Below are 17847 nucleotides of genomic sequence, written 5' to 3'. Positions count from 1 at the left end.
AACTATCAGGTGGAATGTAGCTAGATAAATGAAATTCCCCCAACGCGTTAATGACTAGTAATAGCTCAACAGGTGATCTCTCTGAGGTGTTTGTATTGAAAACCTTCATTCAAGTTAAATTCTGTGTACAAGATCCCAAGCACAACGGCAGGACGTAGGACTCTTTATTTTTAAAGCCCCTTTAAACCAAATTCAGTCTGTCTACTGCCTCTCTCTCATTGGGATATTAAAACGAAGATTTTTGTAGGATCTGTATATATACTAGCTTAAAAAATGTTTTAAAAGATATTCGTCACAATTTTCATTTCATGAAGTGTTCTGTTCACCCACTCCCTGACCCGAAATTTACTTTCCTTCTCCTGGCGTCATTTTTGTTGGTTTTTCTGTAATTTCCTTGTTTTCTTTCATGTCATTTACACTATCATCTATTTTTATGATTTAGGTTTACAATAATAAAACAGATTTTTTTCCATTAAAAAAAGTGTTCTGTTCAATTAAGTGATAGCCTATTTACACTTACAATGTCATTTATTGAAGATGGCAGAATATTTTGTCATTTACTTAAAATTAATGACTATTTTATAGGTTAACACATCGAAGGAAATTGAGGACAAAAACATCAAGGCAGCTTGAATCCTTTTTTCTGGAACTCCTCAGTCAATTACATAAGTCCTCGATTTGTTCACGTTTGAAACCATGTCTAAAATATTGGACCAGAAGGAAGAAATTGATCAAGGAAAAAAAAAAAAAAAAGAGGGATGGAAAAGTAGAATGTTGCCAAGAAAGAGTGGGATTTGGGGTGGAGGCCAGAGAAAAAAAATGAGAGCGTTCCTTCATTGAACAAACATTTATTTTTGCCTCCCACATGCCGGGGCGTCTTCTATTAGCGCCTTCTCCGGAAGGGTGGTCTTCGTCGACAAATTCCAGATCCTGATTATCTCAGGAACTTGAGTTGCCCTCACTTCCGACCTCTCTCTCACAAACTGCCTTGAGGCGGGGGAGTCAGGACGGGATGGGGAGGATGGGAGAGGGGAGGCCCGCCTCGCAGAGCGCGACATCTGCTGTGTTCAGCCGGGAGCGTCTGTCAGGCAGTGGGAGGGAAAAGCGCATGGAGCCACCGGCCCACTCTTGGGCGAAACTCGCCAGAAAAGCACCCACCCTGCCCCCGCCCCCCTCCTCCCCGCCGGCTTCTGCTGGTTTCTTGGGGGAGGTGGTGCTGAAAGACAACTTTTGGGAACTTGAAGGAGAGGGGTGTGTGGCGAACAGAGAAACGTGACCTCATTAGGCCCCAGCTTAGACTCCTATGCCGGTATCGGGGGGCAGTGGGCGGGCCAGGTCTGGTCGGGTCTCGGGCCGGAGCCGCGTCCCGAGCGGCTGCAGCAGCGAGGCGGGGCGGGCCGGGCTAGGGCCCCAGGAGCAGTTCCCCGTCCAGCCTCGTGGGGGCGCCGGCGCGGCCGATCAGGTGACCGAGCGCTCGTCCGGGGCTGCGGGAAGCAGCCTCGTTCTCAGCCGCCGTAGACGCCGCCGCCGCTGCCGCCGCCACACCTAGTGGAGGAGCCCGGGAAGGCGGCTCGCGGGGGTAGCTGGGGCGGAGAGCGCCGGGGGTGGGACGCAAGGGCGGTAGGCGGAAGGCAGAAGGCTGCCGCGGCGCGGGCTGCAGCGGGGAAAAGGACCCCGAGGCGTCCGCCGCGGTTCCCTCTGTCACCGGCGCGGGATTGGGGCGCGACGGCTATGGGCGCGCTCCCCTGAGGCGGAGGTCGCGGGAGGGAGGGGAGGAGGCCCGACAGAGGTAGCTGCGGAGGCCGCGGGCTGGTGACTGCGCGCGAGGCGGCCGGCGGCGACACCACCACCACCACCATGTCGCGCTCCGTGCTGCAACCCAGTCAGCAGAAGCTGGCGGAGAAACTCACCATCCTCAACGACCGGGGCGTCGGCATGCTCACCCGCCTCTACAACATCAAGAAGGTGCGCACGGGCCGGTGAGGCCGCGACGGGGGTGGCGGGCGGGCTGAGGAGGGATGGAGGGCAGGGGAGGCCCGGGCGTCGCCCGGGGCAGAAATCACGGCCTCGCCGCGGCAGGCCCGGCTGGGGTCGCGGGGATGCGCCGCGGCCTAACGCGGAGCCCCGGCGCCTCCCCCGGTGGCTCGCGGGCCGGCCAGTGGCAGAGAGAAGCCATTTCCCAGCTCCCAGCGGCGAGATCCGGCCGGGCCCGCCGCGGGGTGAGGGGCGCCGCTGCCGCTCCCTCCTTGGAGCCCCCGCCCCCGGAACGGGGTCTGCGGGAAAGGAGGGCTGGTGGGTGGGCGACATTCTAGGAGCCGGGTAGGGAAACTTGGCTGTTCCGTCACTGAGGTCGAATGGTAGGAATCTGGCGGAGACGGTAGCAGTTTTCCCTCAATTTTTTGGTGTGTAAGTGTGAATATGTGGGAAGGGAATGGCTAATCGGGGTGAACCCCGCATCCCCTCCGCTTTGCCATTTTATTCTAGATTGCTAACTAAAAGCCGTTTGGGAGCGTGTTGGCGATTTGGAATTATTTCATTTTGAAGGTGGAGAGGAGGGGGAAGTGAGGGTGGAACCAATTTTCTTCTGAAATACTTCTGGGTTGTGAGTCACTAGAACAGGAATAACAACCTTCTCTCTCTCTTCCCTCTTCACTCATTAGTTTTTCCAGCCGTGTCTGGTAGTATCAAAACATAATTCCTTAAAGTTCGATGTCTGTACAAAGTAAAAACTGTAAATATGTTGCTATTACTGCGGATTTTATTGCGTATTTTGATAATTTGAGTAGCTCTAGCTAATATTCAAAGTCTCTACATGGCTTCAACAGATTAAGGAATGAAAGGCTGAGTTAAGAAAAATAGATGTAAAGTTAGAACAAATATTATATTAATTTAGCTTAGGGGAAAAAACGGCCAAAATCCTTTTCCATCTAAGACAGAGTTACTAAGTTTTAAATAATTCGATAAAGAGAAAATTAAAGAGAATTTTCTTGATACAATCTAGATCCTTAGGGTTTCCAATGTGTACTTGATATTCTATCTTCATAGTTATCTTTGTTGGCTTTTTAATGCATCATGAATATTTCCTTTTAGTTTAGTCATAGCAGTAGAATTGTAGCCCTTGTAAATTAGGGCTACTGAAGAAAGAGTATTTTTTAAAAATTCATATCATGGGATTCAAGTATAAAACTGATTTATTTCAACAGTATGATGTAGACCCTGTATTCTAAAGGAGAAGACTGTCTTGGCTTAATAATGATAAATTTTGTATAAGGATAGCTATGCTGCAGTTCGTCACCTGGATATGAGGATTGATTGACTAAACCCAATGCAATCTGGAGAGTCACTGCAACATGCCTGTTCAGTTTGTTACGTTTTATGTGACAGGAGCTCAGGGTCATTACAAAGAAGCCTTATATAATTACCAGAGGCCCTTGATTATAAATTTATATAAGTTGAGAATAATTTAATTTTAGAAAGTGTTATGTATAGGTTGCATTGACATAAATTTTTTTGTGAGATTATGCTCCTCAATAAACTTGGAAGTTGGTTCCCATATGACCTTTGTGCAAAAACGAGCAAGTCAACATCGCTAAAAGTTACTAGACCTGTGGTATTGTGGTTAAAGGAAATGGTTATGATGGTTTCCAGAAGAGGAAGTGAGAGTAACATCAAAAGTGATTTGGGTATTGGGCAAAATACCGTTTTTCAGGCATTCATTAAACATTTTTTATGGCATGAATACAATCAGACATTACATATTTTACCTTCATAATGAAATAAGATTAGACTAAATTCTAAGCTTTTGAACTCTTATAATTTCAGTTCACTGCCATTTCTCAAAAGCATATTTTTTTCACTTCCTGTTTTGAGAATCTTCAGGCTCTTGTGTTATTTAACTAGTAAAATTTAAAATGAGGTGAATATGATCATTATATCCAAGTGTCTAATATTTTGATTTATTGAAATGTTTTATTTCAGTACTTAATATGTTTATAATTTGTTGAGAAGTATTTTTCTATCCTGCCTGATTGTAAATTCTCTATGGGTGGGGAGGGTGTTACACATTTTTGAATTACTGGTACTTAGGGCCTTACCTGGTCCATAAGGCCTTTGGTTAGGACTTGTTGATGGATGAATACTTTATGTATATTATATCTTTATACAACATATATATGAATGTGTGTATAATCTTGCTCTAGTTTTAGTAGTAGTAGCTTTTGGTCTGCTCTCCTTGTGTGATTTTGCATACAAATACATCAGATGGGTTTTGAATCTTTCAGTCCATATAAACTTGTCTATAAAGGCTGACTTTTCTTCTGGGTGTCTAGGATTGAACATTTTTCCAAAAATCTTGCCAAAAAAGTAAGATTTGTTTACCATGGGTTTATAAGGTTCCCGCTGTCTACATTTTTATGACGGTATAAGCCAAGTAATCTTTTCGTTCTCAATCTTTTATAGTCCTCAGAAAAACCTTCTACCACGTAATACATGTTTGCCAGTCAGTTATCACATTTTTATTAATGCATGTGTGCATTAGATTGTCTATCAGATCTGATTACTCTGCTCTGTTTCAATTGGAAGTCTTCAATGGAAATATTTTAGTGACCGTACACAATGAAAAATACTTCAGTGGCCTAAGTAAAATAAATTCTTAAGTTCCTATAATCAAGAATGGCTATACTGCTTATTATAGGGATATAACTTGGTTCCTGAAAAATGTTTTGCTTTTTTACAGAAAATTTCATCAATTGAGAAATTTTTGAGTTCTTAATATGTACATTATGAACATTTTAAGGAATTTGTGTTCAAATCAGGGATTTAAGAACACATAAAGGAGAATTTTAGGAAAAAGAGGTGAAGATGATGGTAGGTAGTTTTACATTTAAATTTATTTGTTTCATAATTCCGTAAAGACATTTTTAAAATTAAAAATATGTTCCCTTTTCCAGATCTAATAATGTTACTCACTTATATAGTGAATTTTTAACATTTTCAGGCTACTTTTATATCTGCTACTGTAGTATTGGCAGGCAATGTGGTGATGGAAGTAGAATACTGAGCCAGAAGTTAGGAGACCTGCCTTCCAATCTTCAGTCTGTCACTGAGAGTGCTGTAATATTGGGTAGATGTCTTAACTTCCCTGAGCTTCATTTTCACTCATCTGTAAAATGGAGGAAAATTAACTGAAAGGAACACTAAAGTCTGTTCCAGCTCTGATATGTTATCTTCACAAGTAGGAGTTAAGGCCCATTTTTTTTTCCTTTTGTTAGGTAGAATTATTACAGTTCGACTGCACATACACATTATATTGCATGTAAATACATTAATACAGTATACTGTACTTTTTTTTAGTTTACGTGTATGTACTAATCATCGTTTCTAAGAACAGATTAGAGCTTTAGCTTTTTAAACTTACATAGTTATCAAAGGAATAAAGCCAACTACAAAATAAGAATCAACAGGATATGGTAATCCAATCATAGAGGCAGTCAAATGTGCTTACACATATTCAAGAAATCAATCAACTTAGTTATAAATAATAAGTAGTTCATTTGTGTCATTATTATTGTTATTATTTTTTAGATTCTTCATATATAAGTGATGTCATATGGCATTTTTCTCTTTCCAGTAAGGCCCATTTTAAACAGTAACTGACCTCAAACTGAAAAGAACTTAAACTAGTTTTCCATAATATAGGGGTGATAATGCCTACTCCGCTTACTTCACAGGATTGTTTGTTAAGGTAAAAGATTATAATGTGAAAGTAGTTTAGAACTTTTATGAATGTAAGATAGTATTTGTTTAGGTATCTCAGTGACTTTTTTGGACACTTGTTTTTCTGAAAGTTTACTCTTTAGGAAACTCATATACCAAAACCCCAAAAGAAAACATTTTAGCTGAGCTTAAAATTTTTTTCTTGTTTACTCTTTTCTTGTTTTCTTGTCTCCTATTTTTTCCTACACCATTACCGACATGAACTTGGTAATTGGTATCTCTGTACCAAAAAGGTCTCAGTTAATACTTTCATATTTTTCATCTTGTTAAATTATTGCCTTAGTTCTAAAGGACAGAAGAGAAGAGACCACCCAACTATTGCAGACTTTATTTTAATGGAGTATTTTTGCAGATTTCAACATACTTTTACTTCCTTTTTTTTTAAAATTAGAGGAATACTTTTTTTTTCCCCATAGTACATTCTCCATGATTTTGGATAAATTTATTTCATGAGGAAAAAATTAATAGAATAGCGATGTAAAATTGAAGTCTTTAGCTGTTATCTGCTTATCTAATGGAGGAAAAAAATGTACTTGAAAGATACAGTCAAGATAAAGAGAAGAGAATGAGCTTTAGCCTTCCCTCTCAGTGTTGGTTTTCTCTTTCTTTAGGGCCTTATTTTCTGTGTAGGTTAGTCAGGAACAGAAGCATGTTCCAAAGATTGGATTCTGGCAAGTTCTAGACTAAAAAAGATTGTTAGTATTTATAAGATTTTTTTTTCCTAGTGAGATTTCATTATCAAGATCCTTAAACATGTTAAGAAGAAAACATTATCTCTTCATAAATCTGAATTTAAATAATATATATCTACCTAAATCCTACTATAGCTATTTGTAACTTTACTTTTCAAGGAAGCTGCTTATAAAAATGAGGATTTAATAATTCCGTTTCTTGTTATGCTGGATGGTAGGCTGAAAAGATAAAGATCACTGAAAAATACTTAGGAAAAAGAATTATTTTTATTTTTTTAAGTGGCAGTGGTAGATTATACATCTTGTTAATTTTGTGGCATTGTTAAATAACTTAAATATTAAATTTTTTAAATGATTACAAAAGGAGTACAGGTTTATTGTCAAAAACTCAGCCTTCAAAAATTCTCTGCCTGCTCATCTGCCACTTTTAAAAATAAGCCATATATACTTACACAATTCTGTACAAATGCTGACATATGTGCTTGCATATTTTATTATATTATGACTAAATTAGATACTTTACAAAAATAAAATTGAAGAAGCAGCATGGTACAGTTTACATATAAATGAAATTAGGGTTCTTTACTGTTTGTATACTTACATTTTAAGAAAATTACTGGGATGGACATATTTAGCTAGCTACATCCAGTGTATTTAAAGTGAGGAAGCCCATTTCAGAAAGTGTGTCATTGTTGAAAGTTCTTGTCCTTACTGGTTAGGATGATTAAAATTTTAATTTGTTTCTTGTTTGATAATTTACTTCCACTGTTATTGTTAAGTAAAATTCCAACAATTATTTCAGATCACATTATGCAGATGTACATTTTTTATGTTATTCAAACTAAATAGTTTTATCTCCTCATTCTTCAATAAAAATAATGCGTAATAAAAGTAATGCTGGCTGCTATTTATTGAGACTCCAAAATATGCTAAATTAAAATTTTTTTCTTTTATTTGTCCATAGATCTGTGACATAGATCCCTATTCTATAGATAAAGCAATTGAATTTGAAGTTAATTTGCACAATTCTTACTCTAAAAGAGGAATTTGGATTGGCACATTTCTTTCTTTATCCCTAACTCTGGGTTCTTTATTATTTTTGCCATTAGATTTATAGTCATTAGTGAAATTTTAGTGGTAGATATAATTAGATTTTGAACCCACAGTAACCTTAAATATGCAATTATATTACAGAAATAATTTTCCTTTTTAATGTAGACTACTTTTGTATGAACTTTGTATGGATTTGTATGAAAAAATCATTGTGATCATAATGATTAGTATACTGGTGATTATTAATAAAGACATGTTTAGATTTGTAATGTATTAAAATGTGAAATAGTTTAGAATTAGGAAACTTTAAATTTATTAACATTTTTGAGAAAATATATTTTGTATTTACTTTTCACATTATATTCATTTTTCCTTTGTGATTCTTTATAAAACTTAGTCTATGACATACTAAAATACACAAACTGAAAAGACTAGACATACAAGTAATACTATGAAAACTAACAGAAAATTTTGCTTAAACTAGGGGAAGAGTATATGTAAAACAGAAAGGAAGATGTAAACTTGGAGAAACACAGTAAAATAGCATTTATCTTCCTTAATTTTAAGGACACATACAATCATTTCCTCACTGAAGATATTTTGTTTAACTTCAACATTTCAAATATATTTTTTTCATTTTACATTTTGATTTCTAAAGTCAAATGGTATTTTTTTGCTTTGAAGACTTCTGCATGATATATAAGAAATGAAATTAAGAAAGTACAACCAGTAAGTTTCTTTCTGTCTTGGACTTTACAAAATTAGTAGTATTTTTTCTGTTTCCAAGGTGTGTTTTTTGGTGACTTTTTAATATTACCTTTATTAGTAAATGTAGCAAAATCTTCTTGATTTTGATCCTATTAGGAATTTTCAGTATTGTAATTATTAGATTTTGGGTTACTTAATCTGACAACGATGAGAAAATCTGGTTAATCATTTCTTCAAATAATGTACTGAAATGTTTTACTTGAAGTTAAACTTAATAAGCTCTTCAATTGTTAGATTGTAAGTAGAGTTGAACAGGTGCCAGTTACGAAGGAATCTCTTATATTAAGTAAAAGAGCCTGTACTGGAAAATACTTTTCTTATTGCATATTTGATTATTTCAGATACTTGACAGTAATTAAACTGTATCTTTACAGCTATTTTATTAGTCATATGAACTATTCTTTCAGGGAGTACCAAATATTGAGGATTTCCTTTTCATTCATTCATTCACTCTTCATTTATTGAATGTCTTCCTGGACACTGAGGAAACAGATAAATTAAGATACAATCTCCAATGCCAAGAAATTCATATTGAGGTGGATGAGAGAGATGTATAGATAATTAATTAAAATCCAGTGTTTAAGTGTGGATGTGGGTGTCTTGAAAAGGGAGTTACAGGTTCCCATCTGGAAGAAATGGGAAGAAGAGATAATGACTTTTGTGCTTGATTTTGAAATATGAATAGAAACTTCAGCCATGCGGTGACGAGTAGCCAGTCATTACTCAAGATTCCAGACTTTTGTTCATAAATATTTATAAGTATATAAAGATACAAAATATATAAGGTTATATACTATCCTTGTAATATCTAACGTCTTAGAGGCTGGCTTACAGCCTCTAAACTTCTCTATTACTTTCCATACTTGTAGCATATTCTGTGGGTTGAGAGGGCTAAATTCTAAATAAAGCTCTGATACTAATTTTTTTTTTTTTTTTTTTTGGACAAGTTGTTTAGTCTTTCTGAGTTAGTTCTTCATTTATAAGTCGAGGAGACCAGTGTTTTTTTGTCAGGGATACATAATATAATCATTTTAGAAGGTTTTTAAAAATACGTACATCTAGATTTTGACTCAAATCTACTGAATAAGAAAAAGCCCCCGAAATGGTTCTAATGTTAAGAACACTGAAATAAGTAAGGCATAAGTTCTTAATACTTCTGATTTCTTTCTCTGATAATTGTTCACTGTAGTGATTTAAGTTTGTTTTCTGGTGGTAACTAAATTTCTGGAATGCTAGGCTGCAAATAGGCTCTATACTAGCAAAACCATCTACAGGGGTACTTGGTTTCAGCTTCTCTTATGCTCCAAGTTATATGTTTTTTGGTATTCTAAGCCATGTTAGTCTTATTGATTCTGACTCTTGGAATCTTAGATATTTCAGTTCTTCCACATTTGTGGAATACTCTTTAATTAGCCTTAAAAGGTTAAGAATTAAATGAGTTAATTCACATGAAGTGCTAGTATAGTGCCTGGCACAAGAGTAAGAAGTGAATAAGTGTTCACAGTTACTAATTTATTTCAGGGGCTTGAAACATAGTGGACACTTACTTACTATGTGTTCATTTTTTCCTATTTAATCCAGCTCAGGACTGCCTTTAGGAAACATTTCTTAATTAGTCCTTTTTACTGCATGATACCATAGTTTGATGTCTACTACTACTAATACAAAATAGCTATTTGTACTTCAGAAGTATGTTTCTCAGCAGTCTTTTAAAGAGCAACTTCTTTAGAACAGTAAAATGTGACCATGTATAATATTTTTAAAAAACTGTAATCAAACATCTTTGTTCTGTAAACTGAGATGCTGAAAAATCTTTGAAAGTAACAATGGCATTGACATCTTCTTGAGAATCGAATGGTAATTAGTAACTTAATATGAATCATTAAAATTTTTAATAATAAATTTTGAAATACATAATGGGTTGAAATATTCATTTATGATTTCCCCAGAACCTGTACTTAGAAAACAATAAGCCTAATTTATATATCTTTAAATCTGCTACTGTTGGCTCTAGTTAAGAGGTAATTTATAAAATTACATTAATTTAAAAGCATTTCCAGTAATTTAAGTAAACTTTCCTACCAAGTTTATTAATCCAAACTGTAGCAGTGGGTTACTTTTTTTCCTTTCTTTCTCTCTCTCTCTCTCTCTTTTTTTTTTTACCTACCAGAGCTCAAAAGGAAGTTGAAAGCAGATTGGTTGGCCAAAATATAGGTGATACGTGTGAAAAAAAATTAACCAATAATACTAGAATTGGAGTCTTGTTTTGATCTTGATGGAGTTTCCAATTATTGGAAAATCTCAGACTGTATTACTTTTGTTATTTTTAAACTTAGAAAATAAAAAAGAATTATAAGCAAGTTACTTTTATAGTTCATGATCTTAGGTAATGTCCATTTTTCCTATAGGCATTTATTTAAATTTATTAAGACTTGAAGGAGAATCCCCCTTGATTCCTTGATGCCTTCAGTTTTGCAAAACTTACTTTAAAACAAGTTTATTATTTCTTGTTTATTGAGTAAAAATTAGATTCCTCTTCCTAGCATAAATTGGTCACATTCTGTATTTTTCTCTTTTTCCCTGACATGATTCAGATGAGGCTGATTTCTTTTCTCTGCTCTCACAAATAAACATTCTCAATCTGATCCCTGAATTTTGTTCATGTTTTTTTCAATTAAGGTATTATATTTAAAAAACTATTTTGTCCTATAGTATTTTGGCAAAAGAATGTGTTTTATTGCTGAGTTAGACTAGAAATTTAAAAAGCTGATTGAACTAATCAGATTTTTCCTTTAATAGTGGTTACTCCAATAAAAGTTTTGAGCAGGTGAGGTATTGAAAGAATGGAACAATTTTTTTATACGTTTTTTGGGCACATACATTTTTAAATAAGTATTTTTAGTGCTTTGGAATCTTTGGGTACTCAAAGTTAGTAATTGTAAAACCTTGAGCAAGTCACTTAATTTTTTTGAAGTGCCTTTCCTCTCTGTTGAGTGATGGTTTAGAGAATTTCTGAACATAGGTGTTTTGCATGCAACAGGTGTCCAGTAAATATTCTTTTTACTCCCTGCTCTAGTGTCTTTATTGTTTTCTTTTTTCTTGGGTGTTCTTTCTCTCTTATGAATAGGGAGAGGACTATTTCTATATTTGATTTGATGATATTTGATTTTTTTTTAACATTGTGGTAAGGAAGTTCTTGAGAAAATACATAACATTAACCATATGAAATTAAGTTGGTATTTAATCTATATGTTGTGACAGCCTGAGGAAGGGCCTTGGGAAGGGATTTTGGTGGTAGATTGGCAGAAAGATTTGTTTTAAAGTCACACTTCAAAATCTGATTTTGAGGTTTCTAATCAAAGACATTTATTTTGTGGCCTGAATAAAATATTATGTGGCTTTCTGAAACATGTTTCTTCTTTGTTTTTGATAATAATGTTATACTTGTGTTTTGCAAAAAAACAAAAACCTAACTTGAAAATACTGAATTGACAATACTAACGTTGAATTGATTATGGATTGATTAAATGGAAAATCTTATTTTGATAATTTGGAGCTCACTATAAATATCCATGTGTTTTGAAAAGTTTTATTTAAAAAAATAGAAAGTAATTATTTAAAATTTGTAAATACTTGTGTGCCAGGCACCTGGAATAAACACTTACAGGTGCATTTTGTCTTTTAAAAATCTGAACAGTCTACCCTATGAAGTAGGTAATAATAGTATCCTCAATTTATGGATTAGAGTGTGAGGCTTAGGTTAAGCAACTTGCCTAAGGTCATATGGGCTGTGATCTACTTAACTCAGACTTGTTAATTAATATGTTTATGTATTTCCTTTAACAGTAATGTCATTTTATCTACCATATTAGTCTCTGTTGAATTTAAAGATTATTAGAATACTAATAGGAAATAAAGTTCCAATTCTGAAAACTGGAAATTTAAGTACATAAATTTTTAAATTTGCTTTAGATCTTCTGGAATTTTAAATTACAGTATTCTCTGCATTATGAAATAATGCTGAATTCAAGATAAACTAAAACAAAGTTTTAGAAGGGTGCTTTTTAAAAAAAATTCTGTGGTTCAGATAGTTTCCTTTTTGTCTGGTGAAATAGCCCTTTTAGCCAATTATGTATAAAACCTTTTTTGTAGGGCTGTAAGATTCAGGGGTTTGGACACAATTTTGCCCTCTACTTGTGGGTTTTTTTTTTTTTTTTTCTTTTTCTGAGGTGGGGATAGGCAGGTTAAAAGTACTCAAGAGTTTTATTTGATTGAATTGGTAATTTGTTATATCTTTTTATTCAATCTTTGTGGTAAGCTTTTCTGAAATGTATTAGCCTAAAATGTATTGATAACTAAGTGTAGTAGTATTATATCATTTTCTTAAATGTGGTACTTCAAAGGGCAATACTTTTCAGAGTAACAGATTAATTTTGTGTAATATTACTGTAGTAGGACGAGATAGGGTTTTAGGTGTACCATCTGCAGGCTATGTTCTTTTAGGTGTTAACTTATGATTTCTTTGTCCTCAATGTCATCAAAATTAAATTTTTGAGTTAGAGTGGGGAAGAAGATTAATCTTTATAAACTGAGACATCTGGTTAGTTGGAAATTTGCTGTACTCCTTCAGTATTGTGGGACATCCTTCTCAACTGAATTATTAAGTATGGCTCTTTGCCAAGATGCATTTATATAGATGCTGGGTTTCAGTCAAGTTTTTTTTTTCCTTGCACTTTTACTTTTTTTTTTTTCCCTGAGAATTTGCAAATGTCTCTATTGGTGTTAAGTAAATAAATCAAGTAGGTTGATTTTGGAAAAAATGAAATGATGCCTAGTACCTCTGTATAGTATCTATGAATCTTGCATTTTTTATTGGCATCTTTTTGAGCACATATAGTATGCCTGCTGCCCTTAAAAATTCTATACTTGTGCACACACACACACAGACAGTGATGTAATGGACTTAAAAACTTTTTAGGGTAGATTGTAAGTATTATCACCTGTTTAACAGATGAAGCAACTGAAGCACAGAAAATCACTTGCTTATGGTTGTAGCTAGAAAGTGATGGAGCAGGAGTTGAACATCGACAGCCTATCTTAGAACTTATATTCTTAACCACTAGGCTAATAATCTTTTTCTGTAAATCATATTTGGTATGTTTAGACTTGGGATAAATGAAAGTAATAAGTGACTGGGAGAAGGAACTGTAGTTTTTATTGCTAGCTCTGTATACTATGTTGAAGACTAGTACTATTCATATGAGACTTTTACTTAGGCAATTATAATTATTATAGTTACTGTTAACAACAGTTAACATTTTTAAAGTAGTACGTGCCAGTCCTTTGCTTAATACTGTTCATGGTTTATCTGTCTCTCTTCTAATCCTCATAATGACTCTATGAGGTAAGTACTAATTTCCCCATTTACATGAAGAAGCTGAGACTAGGAGATGTTATGTAATATATTTAAGGTCCCATGGATAGTAAGTGATGAAGATTGAAACTCAGTCAATCTTATTCCAGAGTCTGTGTTCTTAATCTTTATGGCATACTGCCTCCCAGTGCAGTTTGTTTAGATATGGCTCACTGAGTAGTGTGGGAAAAAGTAAATCAATTAGAAGGAAAGACTATATAACCATTTATTTTTCTACTGAAATGAAATTCCATTCTTTATGTTTTCAGTGTAATAAGGAAGAGCTGTTCATACACAGACATCTTTAGTTACTTAAATTCTTCTGCAATAAAATTTGTGATCATTGGAAATGGGTATGGTAGTCTATCATATTTTTGCTATTTGGTAGCCACTAATGTTAGAATAGGTAGCTAAATTTTTAAATAGAGTATGAAAGATAATACATATCTTAAGAAATAATTTGAATCACCTTGGGATTCTGCACTACCTCAGGAGTGTTTATGAAACTTGATTTTCATTTTATCATTGATATGAGGAAATCCTATGTATGCTGCATATGCTAACATGTAACTGTTTCTGTTTGGACAAGCTCTTAGTTGTGTGGCTCTTAGTTATTCTTATTTATAGTATAATATTTTGGGAGAAGTGGATTAATTGGAAGACTAATTTATGAGAAATATTTTAAGCAAATGATAGTCTACTCTAAGATATATTTTAATATTTATAATGTTGAAATGGAATTTACGTAATAGCCTTGTGTCAATCTGGTTAAGGATTATGAAGTTCTAAATTTCTTACAGTTAATTTTGTTTTATTTAGTTACATTTGATATTTAAGATAATTCTTACTGCATTCCTATTTCCATTTGGAAAATATAGGAATGTTTGCTCTGATTTTTATACTTTGGCTTGGAAGGGAGTTAGTTGATATTTGAAGTATAGTTTCAGTTTGAGCTGAAATGCAAAAGTCATCCAATAACGATTTATTTTTATTCTTGGCTACCATTACTTTTTAAGGTATGTAAAATTTCACTGATGGTTTTGCTCCTGTTTTTTGTAGTTGCATGTAGTCTTTATTTTTCCTTCTAGTATTATTTTAAGTTGATTTAGAAAGAGCACCAAGAAACTGACATGGTTGTACACCTACACAGTAGTATTTAAATATATATGAAATCTATTGTATACTAAAACTCGCTACTTAGAATACCTTTAAATTGTAGCACCATATACTTCTAATCTTGTTTTGTTATTCATAGTCTGCAGTGCATAAGTTCTCTACTGAAACGTATGTCATAGTTTGACAATCATTGTTTACAAGTAATTTTCTCTCTTTTTATTACAATGCTTCCCCAGCAAGGACAAGTTTGGAAGGTTTGCAAAGCTTTTCACCTTCCCTCTGCCCGCTTGCCCGCTTTCAGATCAGTTTCATGTTTCATAACTTCTCTTTCTGCAATCCACAACATAGCCATAGTAACGATGAAAAAACATTAAATTGCAATACTATATTTCCTCACATATAGTAGAGTGATAACTTTTCAAAGGACACAAACCTCTTTAAAAATGTAATAAAAAGAAATTAAGTAGGAATGTTATAATTTTAGTAATTCCCTAAGAAATGACATCTCACTAGAAAGCAGTTAATTGTATGTCACATAATAAAATAGTGGACAGTATTGAAGATTATATTCTGTATTGCTAATAGTTCAGATAAAGAGTTCTAACAATAATACCTTACATTTGCATGATGCTTTACAGTTTACTACAGAGAATGCTGTACTACTGATGTGGTCAAAATGTAAACATTTCCATTTGTTCTGTGCTTATAAGATGTAGAATAGATGTAGATTTCATTGTTTAAAGTGCTGCTGGTATGATGGAAAACAGTGTTGTAACTCAGATATTTAGAGGAACAGGCAACACACGTTAGTACTATAAAGACAATTTTAGCAGCTTCCAGTTCTTTTGAACTAGGGCTCTTGTATTAAAATGTTTAAAGTGAATGAGGAAAGCATTTTGGAAAAGACATTTAAACACAAGTTTTTATTATATGACACATAGAAAGAAACATTTCCAGTACTCTACTGAATATTTAATTTTATAAAATTTTATTAGCTTCAGATGAATACAATCCTACCTCAAACCAAGAATTTTTTTTTCTTTTTCTTTTTTTTTTAGGTTTGAGCTTTTTCCTTCACTGCTGTTCTGCGCTAACTGCTTTGAAACTTTCCATGCATTTTTTTCAGTAGAAGAACATCTCTGTACTGTCTCCCATTGCATATTTCAGCTGTGACAATCCCTGCACTTTGCCTATTCATTTTATCACCTGCTCACCAAAAACAAATATCTCTCTGATTTCTGATTACAGATTTGCTATTATTCCTTGGTTATAGAAGAAGGATGCATTTCACTTTTTTTTTTATTGCTGTTGTTTTATAGGCTTGTGGAGACCCCAAGGCAAAACCATCCTACCTTATTGACAAAAACCTGGAATCAGCTGTGAAATTCATAGTCAGAAAATTCCCTGCAGTAGAAACTCGCAACAACAATGTAAGTTGTTTAAACTTCTGTATTACTTGATTTTAGTCATCTGTAGTGAAAGTAATGGTCAGTATAATGCTTGAAGTAGCTTTTACTTATCTAATTATTTGTATTTTAGAGCCCTTATCTCTGAAACTTCGGTGGGGGGATGACTCGATTACATTGCCATTTTATTATAGAAAACATAGAATCTTAATTTCTTTTATACACATACTCCCTTTCAAGTTGCAACAAATAGTGAGGTAATAGATATGTATATATCCAAATACTTGCATGACTAGTTGAGAGATTTTTCTTACAGTCATAGACTTAATAACTTTGTCTTGAAGTTAGTTAAATGTCTTCATAGAGCTTGTATTGTTTTTAGTAATTATCTATATTTAGCTTTAAAATATATTTCTCTAGTTTTTTTATAATTAAAGAAAACATTTTTGAAAATTAAGTAACATAACAGGGTCATGGTGTTAGGATCTTTATTATCCCATATTTTCTCTAATGGGATACTTTTTCATAGTACTGTTTTGAAATATAATGACATTTAGAGGCTTCCCACTATATTCACATATCTTTTGGTAAATTTTTTTATAATAACTGCTATGAATAACTAATATTAGAAAATTAAATTAGAGTTATTTTTCACATTACCGTGGCCTTTTCATATAAATTCTGTTGACTTGGAATCTTTCTGCATATCTTCTCTCTTTCCTTTTTTTCTTTGATAGTCTCGTGTTACAGTCCTTGCTATCTCTTTTTCTTAATGTATAAACTTAGTCTAGAAGTTTCTTCTTACATATGATTTCCCTACTTTTAAGAGGTTCTGCTTAAAAAATATTTTGTCATCTTTTGGTTTCCTCAAATTATGTATATGTTCATTGAAGATTTGTATGTAGCCTGTTGATATTTTTACTTAAAAATATTTTAACGTAGAGGGAAAATACCAGTCAGAATTAAGTCTGGTGAAGTGCTTTTTTAAGAATTAATCAAAAAAAAGTTTTATGTTTTTTGTGCATATAGTTCAATAGAGAGCTTTCTTTGTTTCACAGAAGATTGTGTTTTATAATTGTTACATTAAGGTTACACAATTAGTTCCTGATTACAAATGGATGATTCAAAGCACACACATTTTAAGAACACTATTATTTGTGTGGAGAACTCTTTTTTAGTTATTGACATTAATTAGCTAACTCATCTGAGAGATTATATACTCTGAATGAAAGAGATTTTTGTAATGAAAATCTGTCTTACATTTAATTTCATGTACGCTTCTCTTCTCATGGCTCATAAAATGTCTGTGAACATGCGCTCTGCAGAGAGTCTTTTAAGTTTAATTTATGTGTATACATATGTAAATTTCTGTGTGAGAGTAAGCATTGTTCCTGGATATGAGGTCTTTTCTTAGAAAATTAGCAAGATCTGATTAAATATGTATTCACTATTTCATAACAGTAACGTTTTTTGTTAAAGAATACATCAGGAATCTTTGTTCTTGATTTGCTAGGCAAACTGTTTACAATAATGTTTTTTGGTTTTTTAAAAAATAGTTTTGCTTATCTTTTCAACTTTTGCAGCACAAATTGATGTTTTAAATAACAGCTTTATTGAGATATGA

General features: G+C 34.0%; 1 protein-coding gene and 1 long non-coding RNA gene across 6 annotated transcripts in view; one reads left to right on the top strand and one right to left on the bottom strand.

The window, feature by feature from the left end:
- Positions 1 to 832: 832 nt before the first annotated feature.
- On the bottom strand, positions 833 to 1986 carry LOC135321145 (uncharacterized). The gene is made up of 2 exons (XR_010380639.1): positions 1911 to 1986; positions 833 to 1081 (listed from the first exon to the last, which is right to left on the bottom strand). It is a non-coding gene; the product is annotated as an uncharacterized LOC135321145 (long non-coding RNA).
- NCKAP1 (NCK associated protein 1) overlaps positions 1628 to 17847 on the top strand; it is an 83918-nt gene continuing 67698 nt past the window's right edge. For 2 of the 5 annotated variants that reach the window (XM_064484965.1, XM_031451766.2), the window contains exons 1-3: positions 1628 to 1965; positions 15054 to 15071; positions 16137 to 16247. In XM_064484965.1, the coding sequence (XP_064341035.1) occupies positions 1858 to 1965; positions 15054 to 15071; positions 16137 to 16247 (237 nt within the window). In that variant the 5' untranslated portion in view covers positions 1628 to 1857. Of the gene's footprint in view, positions 1966 to 4770; positions 4867 to 15053; positions 15072 to 16136; positions 16248 to 17847 lie in introns of those variants that run through there. The other 3 variants (XM_010991668.3, XM_064484966.1, XM_031451767.2) reach the window with 3 other exon arrangements.

The sequence above is a fragment of the Camelus dromedarius genome, chromosome 4, assembly GCF_036321535.1.
Source record: "Camelus dromedarius isolate mCamDro1 chromosome 4, mCamDro1.pat, whole genome shotgun sequence".
Classification (NCBI taxonomy): domain Eukaryota; kingdom Metazoa; phylum Chordata; class Mammalia; order Artiodactyla; family Camelidae; genus Camelus; species Camelus dromedarius.
This window is presented reverse-complemented; position numbering and strand designations above follow the sequence as displayed.